We start from the raw sequence: 14496 nt of genomic DNA on the forward strand, positions 1-14496 counted from the left end.
TTCAAGTAAACAGGTGGGAAAAGAGTTTCAGAAATAAACGCACTCCAAGTAAAAACTGCACACAGGTACAAAAGATGGCAGCACTCTTAGCAGAATAATACACTTTATCATATCATCCCCACCCCACCCCCACCCCAGAAAAAACTCTAGCACATTTAAAACTTTTCTTTCAGCCCAATGATACTCTGGGGGGAAAAAGGCAGAGAAAACCAGTAAAATGTAATCTCATCTCAGATACAGAATGAACTGCATTAGGTAGGACTCCTAGTTAGATGATTTATCATTCTTTCCTCCTAAATTCACCCAGAAACAACCAATTCCGAAAATCTAATCCATCAAGTTATCTTCATTATATAATGCTGCCTTCATTACAGGATTATTCAAGAAACGGTAAATGTTAGAAAGAGTATCCATATCAAATACTGACGTATAGCAGTGACTTTCATTCACTGTTGTTGAGAGGATGAACTGGTGCCATCACTGGCACACAACCGATAGTACCAACTAGTTAGTATCTGGTAATGATGAAAAGGCACATATATTTTACAACCTTGAACGTTTACTTCTTGAGAAACTCACACACCCAAGCCTAGAAAGAGCTGACAAGGATGTCCAGTGACGTGCTATTCCTAACAATGTTCACCAAGAGAACACTGAATACCTCACAATGAATACCTCACGTTCATATCACGAAATAATATGCAACAGTGAAGAGGAAAAGTGCATGTGTGTGTGTGTGTGTGTGTGTATATGTGTATCAAAACAGATTACATACACAATGTTAGGTGGAAAAACACAAATTGCAAAACAATGAAACACTATATCATCTTGCTAAACATTCTAAACATAAAAACAATGTCATATATTGTATACAGATATTTGTATTTGAAATTTTTTAAATACAAAAAGAGACTGCAAGGCTAGTTACTGCCTTGGGGTTCCGAGGGTGAAGATGAGGGGTGGCCCTGGGGGTGGGTGTCAAACGGAATCTCAGCCATATAGTGGTTACACTTGATTGCTTTTAAAAAGAAAACAGATTTGAAAGAAATGTGACAAAAGGAAATGGTCTATTATGGGTGTGGTACTGAATGTTTTAAATTTTTCAGAATAAAATGTAGGGCTTCCCTGGTGGCGCAGTGGTTGAGAGTCCGCCTGCCGATGCAGGGGACATGGGTTCATGCCCTGGTCCGGGAGGATTCCACATGCCGCGGAGCGGCTGGGCCCGTGAGCCATGGCCACTGAGCCTGCGTGTCCGGGACATGTGCCCTGCAACGGGAGAGGCCACAGCAGTGAGTGGCCCGCGTACCACAAAAAATAAATAAATAAATAAAAAATAAAATAAAATAAAATGTAAAGCATAAAAGAAATTTAAATCCACCAGTGGAATTTCTTTTTCCTCTCCTTGCTTAAAACTCACCAAAAACAACAGCTAAATAAAAAATGGAAAATCTTACTACACATAAAACAAGGGAATGCTACAACTCCAATCTACAAACTATAAAGTGTCTCTGATATAGTACTGTGAAAACTGGACCAAAATAAGAAGGAAGCCGAGAAGCAACACATACCCCTCCGGTGGCAGCAGGAAAAAGAAACCCCTGAATGTCGCTATCCCAGGAGAGAAAGGCCTGGGGCTGAGCCACGGCAGGCCATAGGAGAAGTGGGGGAAGGCTCGTCAAGAGCCAGTTCAACACAGTAGAAAGGCCCACAGTCTGAAGAGCCCTTTCTGCCGTCCACTGCCACCCTCCCAGCTGAGGTGGCCTAGAGGAGAGGCAGGGTAGGAGGGAGCATTATTAACCCCTCTGACTCTACAGGCATTGCAAAGAGTCAGAATGACCCCCTAAACACCAACACACGGATGTGCTCCCAGGGCAAAGGTAACAGGGCACTGAGGCAACAAACCCAAGCAAAGCTGTGGACCTCCTCAGCCACCCTGCCTCCCCTCGCTATGGACTATCCGATAATGAAGGGGTCAGCACAAAACCTATATAAAGAAGGGGGGAAGGTACAAAAAGGAAAAAGGGAGCAAAGAGCAAAAGGCAGATGGAGAAAACACATCAAAAAAGAACCTAAACAAAGAAAGAAGAAAAGATGAACACAAATAGTTCTGCCTTAATATCATAGACTTTACAGACATGAGCTTTCTTAAAAAAGAGCGTAAATAAGAGATTATATGACAACAGAGGAGATGAAAAGCAAGCTGGTGAAGCAACAAAAGGAAATAAAAGAAGAAAGACACGAAATATAGTAAGTTCAAATCTAATTAGAGGTAGCAAAAAAATAACTAAAAACATAGAAAGGGATATTGTAAACAGTCTAGAGGAAAACATTTTTTAAACTATTAATAAAATACATAAAAGTGATAGAGAAAGCTATTAAGAGATTTGATATATATTACAGAATTCCTGAAGATGGGAACAAATAAAACAGAGAAAAATATTCTAGGACATAATGCAAGAAAATGTTCCTGAAATCTCAAAGGAAAAAAAAATCTGAATCTGCATTTTATTTATTTTTTTTTTGAATCTGCATTTTAAAAGGAAAAACTTCACAATCAATCTCCCAAACATCAACGATAAAGAATATGCCTGGATTGGATCTCCAGGCAGAAAAAGTCAGTCACATATAAGGGGGGATAATCAAATTGACTTTAGACTCCAACACAGCCACATAATTCCAAAAAATCCTGTGGGGGAAAAAAAAACCAAGAATCTTATACCCTGCTAAGTTACCCTTTAGATATAAAACCAATGTTCGGGACATTTTTAAGCATGCAAAAACTTAGAATGCAATTATCTTAAAAAAAAAAAAACAGCTAGTAATGAAATCTAGCCAACAGAGATAAATCAAAATCAAAACAAAGAATTCAGAGAAACAGAAACCATGATAAAAGGACTAGAGTTTTGATCTAAATACAGCACTAACACTGAACTGTCATAATTATAAATGTCATAAACCATGACAAAAATCAGGAGATAAAAGAAAAATGAGCTAATTCTCTTTCACAGAGTTAAATATCAATTATTATTACAGTAAAAACAGTTAAAATTTTCTAAGCACTGGCTTTGTGTCAGGCACTATTTGAATATATTATCTAATTTTAATCCTCATAACAACCTTTTGAAATAGATACTATTATTAGCCCTATTTATTATTTACGTTATTTATTATTTATGTTATTTATTATTATTTTTTGGCCACGCCACATGGCACGGGGGATCTTGGTTCCCCTACCAGGGATCTAACCCGTGCTCCCTGCAGTGGAAGCATGGAGTCTTGACCACTGGACCGCCAGGGAAGTCCCAGCCATATTTAACAGATGAGGAAGTGGTGTGCAATTCTAGTCATAACCTTAAAACAGGGGTTGGCAAACTAATGACCTATGGGACAAATCTAGCCCAGACCTTTTGCAAGGCTTGTAAGAATAGTTACTTCATCACAAGTTTAACAGTTTTTAAAGGGTTGTAGAAAAAGAGAGAGAGTATGCAACAGAGACCATATGCAACTGGGAAGCCTAAGAGACTCACCGTCTGACCCTCGACAGAGAAAGTCTGACTCCTACATTAACAGGCAGCTGCTTGCCCTCCACTTCCTCCTACTCTCTGCAACCATGTGGAAAAGGAAACATCCTAAAGACAGTAGAGGGACAAGACCGAATGTACCTGGGTCCCTGGATGAACCTAGGTCCCCGCCCTATACCCTCTGATCCCCAAATAGCCTGCCAGCTTGGACTTTTCTATAGAGAAATAAGCTTCTATCTTGTTTAAGGCACTATTATTTAGCCTCTGTTAAAGTAGCCAAACCGATTTATTATAAATTGCAGTCATTACAGAACTTATAGTCTAGGGAAGAAGTTGCAAAAAAGAAATCTGAGGAGAAAATGTTTCATTGAGTCTATATAGTATTTGAATTTTTTGAACTGGTTTTAAAAATTTAAAGTCCTTGTGAATAATCACCTGTGAATAGCAGGCACACACTTTTTAGCACTGAAATGCTGACTTACATAAGAAGTAATTTTTTTAAAGATACAATTTCAAATTAAATATTAGCTGGAAGAATTGACAGAGAATATCACTTACTTAAAAGTTTTAAAATCCTAACTCATTTTTTTAAATAAAAAATTTAAATATACAATAAATAAACTGAAGCATAAAGATGCTCTCTACTTAACACTTTAAAAAAATTGTGGTTTAAAATAAAACACAAGATATATCCTCTTAACAAAACGTTATGTGTACAGTATAATATTTGTTAACCACTTGCTGTTGGTGTACAGCAGATCTCTAGAACCTCTTCATTTTGCGTAACTGAAACTCCATCCCCCCTTTTCTTTCTCCCTACTACACACTTTCTTGAAGATCAAAATCAATATTTCTACATGAAGTGATGACAAAAGAATTTTCCAGTGAGGAATAATTAATGCAAATGGAACAGGAATTATTTTTAAAAATCATAGCAGCTCGAGGAATAACATTAAAATGCTGGAGCTTTTTAGCTTATTTTGGAAAAACAAGAAATAAAACTAAAAAAAAAAAAAAAAAAAGAAATAAAACTGATTCACAAGTCAGATGGGTTTGTTTCTCGGAACCATGACAGCCCAGGCTGTCTTATAGATCAAGAAAAATTCTCAGGGGGTAGGGGCTGTTTTGTTTCATTTTGTTTTGTTTTGATTTGGGGAGTGGAGGGAAATTTATTTCAGAGGAGATTTTATTTCAGATCATAAAAAATGATCTGAAATTGATCTGTCCTCCACTGGAATTCAATGACATAGCATGGTTACCAAGTCTCTTGCAATGTTTATAATAAATCTTACGGTCTTGTCAACTGACACACAGCCAAGGTTGAAAGGAGGAACCAACCATGAGGTTCTAAAATCATCTGGTATTAACTCTCTTTCCACGTGAGTAACCCCAGTTACATTCTTAAACCTTAAATTGCAAAAAAGCCCAAAAGCCCAGAGCAGGGAGAGAGTAAAATGAAAATGCTCTTGTCTAAGTTATGGAGCAACAAGACGATGCATCCAGGGTGCTCTGGGCTCAAATGTCAGGATTACAAACACCCTGACTCCTTCCACATCTAATCACAGAATCTTACTGGTTCTACTCTCCCTGGGCTCACTATCAGCCCCTGATATCCTGTCCAAACCACCATCGGTTCTCACTGACGCTGGTTCCCCTGCAGCTGCTCAAGCCTCATGCCCACCCAGTCTTCCCTCTCAAGCCAGGGCCCTCTTTTTAAAATGACAATCTCTTTTTTTTCATAAATTTATTTATTATTTATTTATTTATTTTTGGCTGCGTTGGGTCTTCGTTGCTGAGCGTGGGCTTTCTCTAGTTGTGGCGAGCGGGGGCTACTCTTCGTTGCGCTGCACAGGCTTCTCGCTGCGGTGGCTTCTCTTGTTGCGGAGCACGGACGCTAGGCGCACGGGTTTCAGTAACTGCGGCACGTGGACTCAGTAGTTGTGGCTCGAGGTCTCTAGAGTGCAGTGTCAGTAGTTGTGGCGCACGGGCTTAGCTGCTCCACAGCATGTGGGATCTTCCCGGAGCAGGGATCAAACCTATATCCCCTGCATTGGTAGGGGGATTCTTAACCACTGTGCCACCAGGGAAGACCCAAAGATTTTTTTTTTTTTTTTGCGGTACGCGGGCCTCTCACTGTTGTGGCCTCTCCCGCTGCAGAGCACAGGCTCCGGACGCGCAGGCTCAGCAGCCATGGCTCACGGGCCCAGCCGCTCCGCGGCATGTGGGATCTTCCCGGACCAGGGCACAAACCCATGTCCCCTGCATCGGCAGGCAGACTCCCAACCACTGCGCCACCAGGGAAGCCCAACCCGAGGATCTTTTTATGTCACTCCCCTGCTTCAAAATCCTCAGTGATTTCCCATTTTCCATAGGATAAAGTTTTAAATCCTCAATATGGCCTGCAAGACCCGCCCCCTCGAAATCTGGCCTCTGCTGACTTTTCTAATCTCACCCAACACGCCCCATGCTCTCCCTCTAACTCCTTCTACTCCATCATACGGATTTATTTCCATTTCAGGAACATGACTACTTATATTTCCAGGATCTGGCACAGTGCCTGGCACATAATACAACTGACTTTAATTAATGCAGGAATGAATAAACAAATGAACAAATGTGAAAACACCTTTTTATTGAACCAAGGAGATTATGGAAGATATGTGAAGAAGCACAAGGCTAGGGAAACAAATAAAATAGTCAGGACAAATGGAGGCATGGCTTCATGCATATATGTGTGTATACACACACACACACACATATATATGTGAGAGAGAGAGAGAGAGAGAGAGAGAGGGATTATATAGAGAGAGCTGGACAAGAGGAGTAATTAATTTGCGAATTAGCAATTCAAAGAATATTATACCAGTACAAACAAACATACCCAGTATCCAGATTTTGGCTTTAAAATACCACTCTTCAATAAGAAGAATCAGGGCTCCTTAGAAAAATGGCTGGGAAAGTACAAGATGAACCTAGATCATCTTGTGGTGTCAAAAAGAGTAAGGAAGTAATCAAAAATGAGAACATATCGAAAAAGCACAGGAACCAACTCGAAAAGGTTCCCACTAGGCAAATTTGGGACAGTTTAAGCAACAGAATAAGTAACAGTAATGGAATATAACCCATTCTGACATAAATAAATAAATGAATAAATAAATAAGGGAGATGGGAAAGCTATTTCTTATAGTAGGCTTCCATCTAATAAATGAAAAGGGAATGGTGGAAAGAGAAAATCACCATTGAGCAAATGTCACAGTGGTAATTTTTCCTGGCAAGAATCGTGAATGAATATAAAACTGGTAGGCAAAAAGTATGATGAAAAATTGTTCATTTATATAGTTTCTTGTATCTACCTACAAAATATTAATTAAAAAGGGAAAGACAGCAACTTAACAGTGGAGAAGTAAGACAGACAACACCTTAATCAAGTGATCAAAGTTAAGACCGCCAGGAGTGAAACAAACCAAGAGGGAGCTCATGATGTGATGCACCAGGAAGGACACAGCATCACTTCTGCAACCGTCCTGTCAAAAATGCATGACCTGGGCTTCCCTGGTGGCGCAGTGGTTGAGAGTCCGCCTGCCGATGCAGGGGACGCGGGTTCGTGCCCCGGTCCGGGAGGATCCCACATGCCGCGGAGCGGCTGGGCCCGTGAGCCACGGCCGCTGAGCCTGCGCGTCTGGAGCCTGTGCTCCGCAACGGGAGAGGCCACAACAGTGAGAGCCGCAAAACAAACAAACAAACAAAAAAAAACATGACCTGAATCTCATCAAGAGAACACATCATAGAAATCCAAACTGAGGAGCATTCTACCAAGCAACTGGTCTGAACTCTTCAAAAATGTCAAGGTCATGAAAGATAAAGATTGAATACTGCTCCAGATTAAAGGAGACTAAAAATACATGACAACTAAATGCACCACGTGACCCTGAACCACACGAAGGATATTAGCAGGACAAATGGGCAAAATCTGAACACAGTCTATAGATTCGAAAATAGTTACTGTAACAGTGCTAATTTCCTGATTTTGATAAGTTTACTATGGTTATATAAGAGAATGTCCTTATTTCTAGGAAATACACATCAGGGTATTTGGAGGCAAAGGGACATTAATGTTTGCAACCTACAAACGTTTCATTTAAAAAATTATATAGGTATATATAAAGTTATTTATATATGTGTGTTGTGTATATATACATATGGAGAGAGAGAGAATATGAATCAGTGATAAAGTAAATGTGTTAAAATGTTAACAGTCAGGAAAGGTGGGTGAAGGGAATTCCATTATACTGTTTCTGCAAATAAAAAAAAAATTGTTTTAATTCTGAGATGGAAGTTAACAAAAGAAATCTACTTCCCAGTAAACAGCGGAGTGTGAGAAGATCCACTTATAAAGAGCTGAGAATTTTCTCAGTCTTGCTCATTTGCATTTCCTCTAGATTCCCACCTCTGTTTCTGCGTTTCCTCCTTCCAATGCTGTCTGTTTCTCTACTGCCTTTTCTTTTTTTCATTTATCCCTCTTAGCACATTCTTCCACTCTCAAAGGTCCTTAATGCTTCATAATTTTGGAAATGACTGTATTTCAAAATAATTAATTATCCTAAATGAGTTTTGTTCTTTTGCTTAATTTAAAAATCAGGTGGTTTTAATGTTCTTAAGTCTGCCACTTAAACCTTCTGCTAAAATAAAGTAAGTACTCCTTACTTTACCACTAAATCAAGTAGCAAGTTCCTACACTGAATCAAACAATACAATGCAGAAAACAACATATCACGGGATCTAATTTTTAAAAATAAATATAATCTAAGCCTACATATATTTAGGCTACATAAATCCAAAGGCTCATATACCAAATAGTAGTTCATGTGCTGACACATATTGGCACCAAAAGAGTATTGGCTGAGTGGATGCATGCATGCATTCTAGTACTCTTGGGATGGGATTACCAGGGATATTTAGTTTCTATAGTCTACATTCTGCAGACTACATTCTGTCTACATCCTACCTCTCCTACCCCTCACCTCCAATAAAAGAGCAGCAATAAAGGTTTTTTTTTTTTTTTTTTTTTTTTAAGTAGTTCCTAAATCCAAATTACAACTTCAAATTCAGGGTCAGAGGGACCATATATGGTATTGGGAAGATCTGAAGTGCCAGAAAAGCTGGGAGGGAAAGTCCCTAAATTCTCCAAAACAAGAAGAAAAACCAAAGCTTCTGAGTGAAATAGAGAGCTTTCCCCCCAGCTTTTCTGAACAAGACTACATTATGTTCTCCAAGATATTCCCGAATAACTTCCCATTTGTACCAACTGGACTATACTCTCTTGTATTTATTAGGAGTCCTTCTCTTTGGGCAACTTTATGCTTTAAGTATTCCTGGCCCAAATTAATTTAACTGGAAGACAAATATAAAATAGCCTACAGTAACTATCTAAACAGTTCATAGCACTTACAATATAACACAAAGTCAGACTTAAAGCAGTAAAGTTCAAAACCAGTAGCTTGTTAACTATCTGACGGTAGCTTTCTATACACACACTGCTTCTGAAGATGTTTTTGTACAACGAAACAATCTAGTGAGTATTTCTGTGTGGACTGAGAACCTACTAAACTAACTAACTTTGGCTAACCACATTTTGATAACGTGGCTGCTATGCTGCTAGGCTAGAAATCTTTCAATTAGGTGGCAGGTCCTATTTTGAGAAGCTGAGTTTTCTGGAAGGCAATAAAGAGGGTAAAGCAGGCAAATACTGTTGATGTTTAGACACTATCCAGTCTGCAGCACAGCAATGGGGCTGGGGCTGGGGCTGGGGAGGGTAATAAGCCTAAGCTCCCAAAAGAGCAGTCTCCTCAATCCTCTTTAACTCAGCTTTGTGTCTGTTATGAATAGCTTCCAATGGAAAGGCACCAATGCTACATTGTTCTTCATTATGCATGGCTTATTAAAATTGAAGTTTTACTGTTTCCAACTCGACCAAGTTGGTGGTTCAAACCCCCATGTGCTATTGAGAGTGAGGCGTTCATTTAAGAGATGGAATCAGGATGAATATCGCCTGGACCAAAAGTGGAACAGGCTGGAAACTTTGAGGCTTTGTGTTCTAAGCTTCCATGTGAGCCTGGGAAAATCCCAATTTTTTCTGGGGCTGTTTCCCCAATCTGTCAGGCCTGGTGCCCCTTCCTGAGCTACTCCATACTGAAAAATCAGAGCTGTGAAGTAGGGAATAATTCATTTCCAGAGAGGCCCTTCCTGGTTGGGAACTTGTTTCTCCTTTTCAAAGAAAGACAGTTATCTATCAGAGCCTGTCCTTCTGCATGGAAGGAGAGCATATCCAAGCTGCCCTGAAAAAACCACTGAAAATCCACACGCCAGCCTTCTAGGCTTGGTACCTGCTCTTCTTCAATCCTGCGCTGTAGTGTTTCAATATAATGCTGGACGGCCATATAGATGAATCGGTACTGTGCTTCTGTCTGGACCATCCCTGACCTCTGAGACCGCACCATCTGAATGGTTTTGGGAACGTCAATGTCACAGTCGACACCTACAAAGCAAGCACCATGGAGTATCAGGATAAACTGCAGAGACAATGTGAAGTGGTTTAATGCACAACTGTTAGCAGACTCAGAGATAAAGCAAATTTAGTCTTTAACGTTCTAACCGAACATGTTCCAAGGGCTACAGCACTGGCCTTCTGACCAATACCAAGGATCCTAGAAGATTACAGCGTAAAGGGTCAGCAGTGAGGGGTCCCTCACGTTCCAACAGCACCGTCCCATACCATCAGCAAGGATTAGGCAGCTGCATGTTCAACAAAAGACCAGAGCAGTGGCACCCACAGCTCCTAGGCTTTGTTTTATGCCAAAAGCTCAAACAGCATCACTTCTGTTCTCTGGCAAACATACTGAAAGCTGAAGTCTCCGGCCTAGATTTTTGTGAAAATATTTTAACATTCAATTCTCTTTTACAGCTATTTTCACTAGCACTTTCCTTCCATAAACTGAAAACAGGAACTGTAGCTTCTTGTCCTCCGGATGACCTACCTTTCTCTCTGATGATGTCAATAAGAATATCAATCACAATGAACGTCCCTGTTCGGCCAATTCCAGCACTGTGGGCAGAAGGATGGAGAGCGAGGACAACGGAGTCATTCATGAGGGTTTTATACGCAAAACCAAGCTATTAATATTAACAGAAACAATGTCTGCTCTTGGGAGCGTTTATAAGGTTGTCTATTTATATTTGCAAATATATTAGCAAAGAGCACAGGGCTTTGGACTCAGTCCATCCTACACTTGGAGTCCAGCTTCTCCAGCACAATGTGTCTGAGGCAACTCCCTTAACCTCTCTGACCCTCAGTTTCCTCATCTGTGAAATAGGTTGTGAGGATCAAATATGAGTAACGGATGAAAAGCACTGAGCTCAGATGCTGGTACAGAGCACGTATCACACACATCTACTTGCATATGAAAGAGATTTAGGAAACCAAACTTTCCCCAGTATAATCACGAAACCTAAGCTTGGGCACCAGCAGCCTGCGAACTCTGGTGCAGAGGCCATGGGCCTGGCTTCTAGAAGCCTGGATGGGAAGCAGTCCGAATCTTCTGAAGCAAACAATTATATTGTCAGGGGAAAAAATATACCTTATTTCCGTGGAGAAAGAGAACAGAAGCACAATCAAAGAGATGAATCCTAAATTATTATATTAACAAAGAAAACCAAGCAAACATTACCAGACTAAGGGCTCCTTGAGAATAAGGCCTGTGTTTACCACCCTGTGCCCCACCACCCCCAGGTACACGGTGGTCCCGTAGGATCAAGAAGAAATGTACTTTGGGTCAAAGTGGTCCCTTAATGGCCTCAAACAGAGATTAAATTTTTCCCTCAGTTAAAGAGCTGGGGATGGGGCTTCCCTGGTGGCGCAGTGGTTGAGAGTCCGCCTGCCGATGCCGGGGACGTGGGTTCATGCCCCGGTCCGGGAGGATCCCACATGCCGCGGAGCGGCTGGGCCCGTGAGCCATGGCCGCTGAGCCTGCGCGTCCGGAGCCTGTGCTCCGCAACGGGAGAGGCCACAACAGTGAGAGGCCCGCGTACCGCAAAAAAAAAAATAAAAAAAGAGCTGGGGATGGGCAGGGAACAACAAGCCCCCCGGGCGTCAGGACACAGGACAGGCAGCGCCCTGGAGGTGGGAGGGGTGGTCACCTGCAGTGAACCACCACAGGCCCCGCGTCCGTGATGCTCTCCTGCTTATGGTGGACCTCCTCCAGGAAGTCCAGCACGCCCCCGGGGTCACTGGGCACTCCGTGGTCCGGCCAGGTCCGAAAGTGGTACTGCCAGACCGTTCGCTCCGTATTCCCCTGGAGTAGAGCCAAGAAAAACCAGAAAAGAATGAAATAAATCAAGGGGTTGAGGACTCGTCAGGTCCCCAGCTTTCCCAGATCCTACGTGAGCCAGGGGACCGGGCCCGCACAGAGCCGCCTCACACACTGTTTACAGGTCCCCTGCACCAGTTTCCCAGACCTCTCCTCCTTTTGGGTCTGGCTGAGCAATCCTGGAGGCAACCCTTGGCCTCTGTCATAAGAACCAAGATGTCTCGTACGGCTATTTGTTCTTCAGGAAACCACAGCCTGAATCCGTCTCTGAATCCTCAGCCAGGGGCAGATGAGGTCCCTGATCCTCTTCATCCAAGTGCAGCTCTACCTGGCAGGCAACTGAGGCCTCTGGGACTCAGGGCTCTCCTCCCACCAGGTGAGAAAACGGGTATTCCCTCAAGCCCTTGTTCCTCTTTGTCTTTTTGTACCCGGCCCTCCTCCCCTCCCTCAACACACACTTTTATTATAATATGATATTTAAACCTCTGTTTGGTGCAAAGCAGATAAGAAGACAGGCTTTGCAATCAGATGGGTGGATTTAGGCCCAAATTTCAGGATTCACACTCACTGCGGCCCCTGGACATCTCTAAGCCTCAACTTCTTCATTTGCCGATGGAGATAAGAATCTCTAGGTCACAATACCTACCGTTGTGAGGACTAAACAACGTCAATTAAACACACAGCCACTGCACAGGAGACAGTTAAGAGACTCAGCACACTGGTGCTCTTCTGAGGACTGACATTAATAAAGGTTGACAAGGGTACCAAGACCACAAAAAACCAAAAAGCATCGTGTTCTGGGTTTACCCAGATTACATCACTGTAACAGCACCATTCGTCACTACATCTTCTTCCTACGTATCTGGAGACAGTCCAAGCTAAGTAACATTTTTAAAGGGGATTTAGAAAAAGAGAGAGAGAGTAACTAGACCAGTGTCCACCACCAGTAACCTTCAGAACATCCAGGGAATCTGAACCACAATCAAGATCCTTTCTTGAATTATATGCATTTAATTTGCTGAGTCAGAAAAAGATTTTTCTGGATGTTACCAGTGAGCTAAAGATCAGGGGGCTACCGGGGTCACAGAAAGGACAGGGAACGAGACAGATCCAGTGCCCGGAGCATCCTTGCTCCTTGTCCTTCGTAAATGGCCACTGAGGTCTCTGCTCCCACCCCTCCTTCCCAGGCAATCAGGAGGCTTAAATGAGATCATGTGATAGAACTTTAGAAAACATGGAACGAGCTCTACAAAAAAGCAGATAACCTGTGACCAGCAATTCTGGAGAAATGATCAGCACCTGCATCCGAGGGTGCAAAACACAAACCCAAACGCCAACATTTCCCGTACCTGCTCCTCCCAAATCTCCGATAACAAGAAGATGGATGGTTTATCACTAAAACTGAAGAAAAATCCACCTGCTACTGAGAAACATCTGATAATGAGAAGATGGGTAATTTATCACTAAACCTGAAGAAAAACCTATCTGGAATCTTTGTCCGATGTCCTCTAAATCTCTGTCTCATTTCTGCTGGACAACTCCTCTCAGTCTCTGCAGTCGAACCTCCACCCTCTCCCCACAACTGCACCCCCGCTGACATCAGAAGTTTGACATCCCACCCTGGACCACAACTGCAGAGGCTTCCAGCTCACTTCAGTCCCCCGACCACCTCATGGAACTCACCAGACCATTGAGCCCCTCCTCCACCCTCCGCCTGCCTCCTCCTGCCCTTGCTGCTGGCTTGCCCAGCTCAGATTCCACACACTCTCCTGACAGCCACTCTCCATCATAGACCTCCACTCCCTCCACCCTCTCTCCATCCACTGCACACACAAACACACACACCCCTCCCCGCCCCAGCAAAGCCCCAAGCCTGGACAAACCTAACCACCCACTTTCTTTGCTTTGTACCCAAGGAACAGAGTGCCCTTGGAGAAAACTCACACCAGGTGACTGGTATCACTGAATGTTCATCTTCACCACCTCAATGGGCACTCAGCACTGCCCAGAAATTTACTGGATTTCTTGCTTTGCTACACAATGACTATTTCATCCTTTCCCCACTTTCTTCAAACATTTCACCTCTTCTTATTCCCTTTGAACATCAATGGATGGCCTTGCCTCAGGCCTGATAGAGAATTTAGAGCAAATCCCTGTCAGCTCCCCTCGCTGTACCTGTGGCCACCTTCTCCTCTTTCCCTCCTGTGGCCAAGAAGTGCTATCCCCATCCATCAAAACCAACCCATCCACGATGCTCTAGATCCCATCCCCCTCATCGTCCAGCCTCCACCCTTGCCTCCCTGGCATCCTCGCCTTGACGTCTCAAAGGCATCTCAAACTTTATGTGTCCAGCAGGTTGTGCCTCATCCTCCCTCCCTCCTCAAACCTGCTGCAGCCCTCGCCCCTCATTCACGCCATCATCAATCCCTTCACATTTACATCCACAATTATCTCCCGTCAGGCCCCTTCCTTCCATCTCCCCTACCATCTTTTACCCAAACGATTCAAGCCCTACCATCCTGTACATCTTCCAGCTTCTCAGACCTCTGCCACAGTGCCACCGTCCACTCAGACTCAAAACCCTACGATGTCTGATTCCTCCTCCTCCTCCA

The 14496-nt window shown here is 42.8% G+C and overlaps 1 protein-coding gene across 4 annotated transcripts in view; it reads right to left on the reverse strand.

Moving 5' to 3' along the window:
* The window catches only part of PTPN11 (protein tyrosine phosphatase non-receptor type 11), a 79690-nt gene that overhangs the window by 7734 nt on the left and 57460 nt on the right, over positions 1-14496 (reverse strand). For 2 of the 4 annotated variants that reach the window (XM_081252686.1, XM_081252687.1), the window contains 3 exons: positions 11715-11869; positions 10556-10623; positions 9905-10056 (listed from right to left, as the gene is read on the reverse strand). In XM_081252686.1, coding sequence (XP_081108812.1) covers positions 9905-10056; positions 10556-10623; positions 11715-11869 — 375 coding nt within the window. Of the gene's footprint in view, positions 1-5327; positions 5567-7268; positions 7817-9904; positions 10057-10555; positions 10624-11714; positions 11870-14496 lie in introns of those variants that run through there. The other 2 variants (XM_081252689.1, XM_081252688.1) reach the window with 2 other exon arrangements.

Source organism: Mesoplodon bidens (assembly GCF_964165515.1).
Source record: "Mesoplodon bidens genome assembly, chromosome: 13".
NCBI classification, from domain to species: domain Eukaryota; kingdom Metazoa; phylum Chordata; class Mammalia; order Artiodactyla; family Ziphiidae; genus Mesoplodon; species Mesoplodon bidens.